The 6,000-nt window shown below is 44.8% G+C and overlaps 1 protein-coding gene across 1 annotated transcript in view; it reads right to left on the bottom strand.

Moving 5' to 3' along the window:
* Positions 1-3,777: 3,777 nt before the first annotated feature.
* Positions 3,778-6,000, bottom strand: part of LOC138292068 (regulator of G-protein signaling 5-like) — a 53,945-nt gene continuing 51,722 nt past the window's right edge. The window contains exon 7 of the mRNA XM_069230424.1: positions 3,778-4,505. Within this exon, the coding sequence (XP_069086525.1) occupies positions 4,344-4,505 (162 nt within the window). The 3' untranslated portion in view covers positions 3,778-4,343. The remainder of the gene's footprint in view (positions 4,506-6,000) is intronic.

Below are 6,000 nucleotides of genomic sequence, written 5' to 3'. Positions count from 1 at the left end.
CAAAAGTGAGTGAGAGTAGCCCCCACCGGCAAACACCAACTGAAATTAAGCACAGACCATACTGTAACTGATCACTGGCTGTCATTGCTGCGCTGGTGTTTGCTTCTTCCAGGGCATCAGTCAGTGCCTTACTGTCACTGGACACTAGGAGGCACTGCTACACCTGTCCAGGATCATTGGTAACAATATAATGTGACGGGCCACTGGGTGTTGCTGATGCATCAATGCTACTCTCCGGGACCTACGACTATGCCTTACTGTGATTGGACACAGAGGCCCTCATTCTGACCCTGGCGGTCAAAGACCGCCAGGGCGGAGGACCGCGGGAGCACCGCCGACAGGCCGGCGGTGCTCCAATGGGGATTCCGACCGCGGCGGTAAAGCCGCGCTCGGACCGGCACCACTGGCGGGCTCCCGCCAGTGTACCGCCGCCCCATTGAATCCTCCACGGCGGCGCAGCTTGCTGCACCGCCGCGGGGATTCCGACCCCCCCTACCGCCATCCAGATCCCGGCGGTCCGACCGCCGGGATCTGGATGGCGGTAGGGGGGGTCGCGGGGCCCCTGGGGGCCCCTGCAGTGCCCATGCCACTGGCATTGCAGGGGCCCCCGTAAGAGGGCCCCTACATGTATTTCACTGTCTGCTTCGCAGACAGTGAAATACGCGACGGGTGCAACTGCACCCGTCGCACAGCTTCCACTCCGCCGGCTCGATTCCGAGCCGGCTTCATCGTGGAAGCCTCTTTCCCGCTGGGCTGGCGGGCGGTCTGAAGGCGACCGCCCGCCAGCCCAGCGGGAAAGTCAGAATTACCGCCGCGGTCTTTCGACCGCGGAACGGTAACCTGACGGCGGGACTTTGGCGGGCGGCCTCCGCCGCCCGCCAAGGTCAGAATGAGGGCCAGAGTGTCACTACTGCCTTGAATCTCCCTACTTTAGATGCACTCCACAGTGCGACTGCAAACCTCTGTTCGGGTTTCAGAAGTTCCTCCGCCCACCTTACACTTTATTATGATACACATCATTTCATCATCTTAAACTCCGATCTGAAGTAGAGTTGGTTATCAGCCAGTGATTAGAATCCAGGCTGCACTCCAAAATACGCAGAATCCCTGTAAGATGGGGTTTCTAGGCATAGCATGCCCAATAATGCAACAGCCATATAGCTCTGTGCTCACTTAGCAAGATATATATAATGTGCTATCTATGGTGCTGGAGGTGTTGTCAGAGGTGAGATCTAGTTATTTTGTGCTGTGCTCAGTTACTGAGCGCATTCTCAGGTGATCTATCTGTGAGGCACTAAAGCAGAATTCATTTGGAGAGATTTGCCTCAGATGTGCTATAGGCCGTAGAATCTCTCCTCGGTCACCGAACTCTGCCCCTTTTTGCTCTCTGCGTTACTGACACCACACCCACTTGTTGAGAATTGTCTTAATTTGTTCTGCAAGACCCCTGGAACAATGCTATCTTACTGAGATATGTCTCATTATATGTCTCACGTGACAGTGCTTGGTGGGATCAGCCTCCGGTTCTCCATAGAGCCCCTGAGCTGTGCTCGGATGGTGAGATCTGTGTCTGGTGTGGTTTCTAAGGACTTGGATTTGTGCTTGCTTGCTTGGATGTCTCAAGCATGCTTTGTAAGATTGTTCGTTGTCCCAGTGGTTAGGTGGTAGGGTGAAATTGCTGGCAATTGCATGATATAACTTCTGGCTGAAAGTCTGGTTGTGGAATAAGTGGCAGATTTACCAGACGTGTGTGCTTTAAGATGGCACGTGGTATGTGCGGGAACACCCACATTGGTGGGTTTTGTAAGACTATCACAGGTATTTGTGGAGAGACCTCTAATAGTGTTAAATAACATCACTCACAGGCTTGCCACTTGTCACTGACAGAGGGCATGATTAGATAAATGTGTTGTGTGTTAAGTGTAGTACAAACACCTATGGTTTGTTTTATAAGTCCTCTGTGATGTTCTTGCTAAAACCGCTGGCTGTGTGCTTACTAAGACCACTGGTGGTGAGGATGGTAAGATATATGGTAACACCACTAAGGGTATTCGTGGAAAGACAAGTGGTGGTCCACTTTAAGATCATTGGTGGTAAGCTTGGTAAGACTAATTGTGGCACATTGCTCAGTGTTTCATGTTTGGTAAGGCATTTGGGGTTATTGATGGTAAAACCACTGGTAGCATTATAGGCACAACTTCTTTTGGAATTTTTTGTAAGACCTGCATGCTTTGAAAAAACCCTGGTGGTACGGTTAGCAATATCATTGATGCCATGCTTGGGCCCAGCGGTGTATCTGTGTGATAAAGAAACTAGGGGCACATGTTGATGAAATCATTGTTGGTATACCTGTTAAAACCTATGTTTAGGTAAGACCATTATAGGCATGCTTATAAATACCACTGCACGGTTGGGAGGAACACTGGTGGTTTGTGCGATGATAGCACTAGTAATATTCCTTAAAAGATAGATGTGGTGTGTGTGCATGTATGTGTGTGTGTGTGTATGTGTGTGTGTGTGTGTGTGTTTGTGTGGTTGTGCAACTACGTGGGTATGTGTCATAAGGCCGTTGGTGGCATGATTGGTAAGATAATTAGCTGATAGCATTCATGAAGGCTGTGAGAGGCATGCTTTGGGAGACCACTGATGGTAAACTTGAACATACAACTGATGGGGTTGCTGGTAAGACTACTGTTGATGTATGTCTGGTAAGAACAGTGGGGCATGCTTGTTGAGACTATTGGTAGCATGTATGCCAAAAGTTGATAGTGCTAGGCATCATAAGACCAGTAATATCATTCTCAGTAGGACCTTTGGTTTTATGTGTGATACGGTCACTGGTAGTATGATTAGTAAACAGCTGGTAGTATGGTTTGTAAGGCCACTAGTGGTGTGCTGTTTAAGTAGGCTGGTGGTGTGTGTAGTAAAACCCGTAGATGAGCTCAGAAATGTGTGTCCTAAGACTTGTGGTGGTATGGGTGGTAACAGTACTGGTGGCATGATTAGTAAGACTGCAAAAATGCACTTGTTAAGACTGCTGCTGGAGTGCTCAATACGAATGCTGATGAATTTGTTTGCAAGTCCTCTGGTGGCGTCTGTTGTGAGAGCATTGGTGGCATACTCAGAGGGCTCCAAGATTTGTTTTATAAGACCATTGGAAGTGTGTGTAAGGCTGCAAAAGGTCTTTCTAGTAAAAAAAATGCTGGTGGCTTGTTTGATAAGTCCACTGGTGGTTTATGTGATCAGAACACTGGTTCCATGTGTGCTAAAACTGGTGGTGTGCTTGCTAAACTAGACAGTCCTGTGCATGGTGGGATACTTGGTCAAACTACTTGCGGCATATGCATAAGTCTACTGGTCACATGTGTAGTAAGACTGCTAGTGAGCTGCTTTGTAAAAGCATTGGCCTAGTGTTTGGGAAAACCTTGTGGTAGTGTGCATGCTTGGTGCTGTGCTTGGGAGGCATGTGTTAATTCAAATGGCGATGTGCTTAGTAAGTGAATTGGTGACGTGTGATGTGACATTTAGTGCTGTGAATACTAAGCCAGATGGTGGTTTACCTGGTAAGAACTCTGGTGGTTTACTTTTTCAGACTTTGGATGGTTTGTGTGGTAAGACCAGTGATGATGTGCTTACCTAGTCTTCTTGGGGTGCGTATGATAAGAACATAGGTGGTGTGCTAGATGTATGTGAAAATATAAAACACAAAAATATTATGGTGCAAAAATATCATAGCCAGAGTATTGACCACCAAAATATAGTAAAGATAAAATATTTATAAGCAAATATAGATTTATTATCCTTAATTCACATATACCTACCTTAAAGATACATATATTCTAAGGGTACAGATAAGTGGAGTTAAGAATAATATCTATGCTTACAATATACTTACCTTTGTGTTATCTTGTTGTCAACATTCTGGCTACTATACTGTTGTACCACAGATATTCTGGTTCTATACCGTGTTTGGCAAGTCTGCTAGTGGCATGTTTGTTAAGACCCATGGTGCGGTTTACAACAGGACCACTGGTGGAATGCTGGGCTAAGCAGCTGGTGTAATGCTTGGTTAAAACCACTGGTTATGTGTGTGATAAGTCTGCTGGTGGCATGTGTTGTAAGGTCGCTGGTGATGTGTGTGGTAAGATCACTGAAGGCCCATGTGGTAAGATCGCTGGGGGAGTATGCAATAACATTCTGGTGGCATGATGGGTAAAATAGCTGGTGGGGTGCTTGGTAAGAACAACCTGTGTTGTGAATGGGAAGACGACGGTGACATGTGTCATAAGACAGCTGGCGGCGTTCGTGATAAAACCACTGTCAGTGGTGTTCGCCACATCTTGCTACTCCATGGAGTGGAGGTAGAGGTCCGATCGGAGGAAACGTGGGTATGAGTCCTTTTCCATCAAACTATAAACTCGTTTCTGGGCTGTGTCGAAACTGCAGAGTGTCGGCTGGTTCAAGCTGGCGAGGATCGAGTCCCGAGTATGAGAATCCAGATTGATCTACAGAAGGAGAAGGACATATTGTCGCAATAAGACTACATTTTTCATTAACACATTTTATTTTCTCTGAGTTCTGATTCATGTCTCCGAATGCTATTTACTTTCCTTGACTACTATTACACGTCAGTGATGTTATTTACTGTCAGTGATACTAAGTTGCTTCCCTGAATGCTCCCTGTTGTTGTTTATTGCTACCTTCTATCCCTGAATGATATTCCGTGTCACTTAAAGCAGTTCCCTGTCCTTTAATGTTTTGTGCCACATTCTATTTCGTGTTCATAAATGCAGTTCTGGTCTATGATTGCTATTTACTGGTCCTTGGGGTTGTTTCCTGATCCTGAATGCTATTTCATTCCTGTGAATCCCATGTACTGTTCCTGAAAACTATTTATTTTCCCCTGAATACTATTTTCTGACTCCAAGGTCCTGATTCCCAGTTAGTTTGTGTTTTTCGACCTCTACACAAACCTCTTGTTTGTACAGGGATTGGAATTCCGATTTGGGTGGAATTTGTCGCACCAGATAACTGTCAGGTGGAGTAAATACCTCAGTCTTCAGTAAATTGCATCAGAATTTAAGAAGAAAAAACACTGCGATATTTACCACAAAATGCTGATTTTGGTGCTTTAGGCACCAAACCTACATGTTATTTGCCAAAAGCTGAGAATAAATGCTATTTATTGCACCCTACAAATTCCGAACCTCATAGTATTGGGTCTTATCAGGTGTGATGAATACCACCTACACCTCCACCCAACTGAGAATCAGTTCCTAAATGTGATTTAGGGCCTGATTATAAGTGACCCATGTGGCAATCGATAATTATCGCATCTTATAAAATCCAACTCCAAGGTGTTCAGAATTTATCAAGTGATAATTATCACCTATTCTGACCTTTTGAGAAATAAAATGCAGATTTTAGTGCTTGCATGTCCTGGTAAAAGCTGGGCCTTTTTCTTTGTTGAATTTTGTTAGTTTTGACCTGCCAAAATTGAACGAACAGTACAATCTGTGTTGCCCTTGGTAATAAGTGAATGTAATAAACATAGCACAATTTGTAATCGTAACCCCTGCACATACAAGTGTTTGCACAAGGATCTCAATATAGTTGGATTATAATCCTGCCCTTTGGTCCTTATTACAAAGGACCAGGTAATCAGTTTGATACTTATAGCAACTGATAAAATCCAACTCAGCTTATCAAGTGTGATAAAAAAACACCCACTTACACATTTTTGGGAAATAAAATGCAGATTTTGGTGCTCATTGTGCCAAAATTTGCATATTCTAGAAAGTATTAGGCATTTTCCCCCAGAGATAGATCAAGAAGTTCGACCTGCCGATACTTATCACAAAACGTATAATTGAGATATGATATATTGCAATTAAATGGACTGCCCCTAATAAGTGCCTTATCATTTGTAAATGGCATTTTGTAGTCCTCAGTGTTATTTTCTGTTCCTGAATTCCATGGTCTTGATAAGACGTAATATTT

Source organism: Pleurodeles waltl, chromosome 4_2, assembly GCF_031143425.1.
Source record: "Pleurodeles waltl isolate 20211129_DDA chromosome 4_2, aPleWal1.hap1.20221129, whole genome shotgun sequence".
NCBI classification, from domain to species: Eukaryota; Metazoa; Chordata; class Amphibia; order Caudata; family Salamandridae; genus Pleurodeles; species Pleurodeles waltl.
Note: the sequence above shows the minus strand (reverse complement) of the source record. Positions and strands in the feature narration are given on the sequence as shown.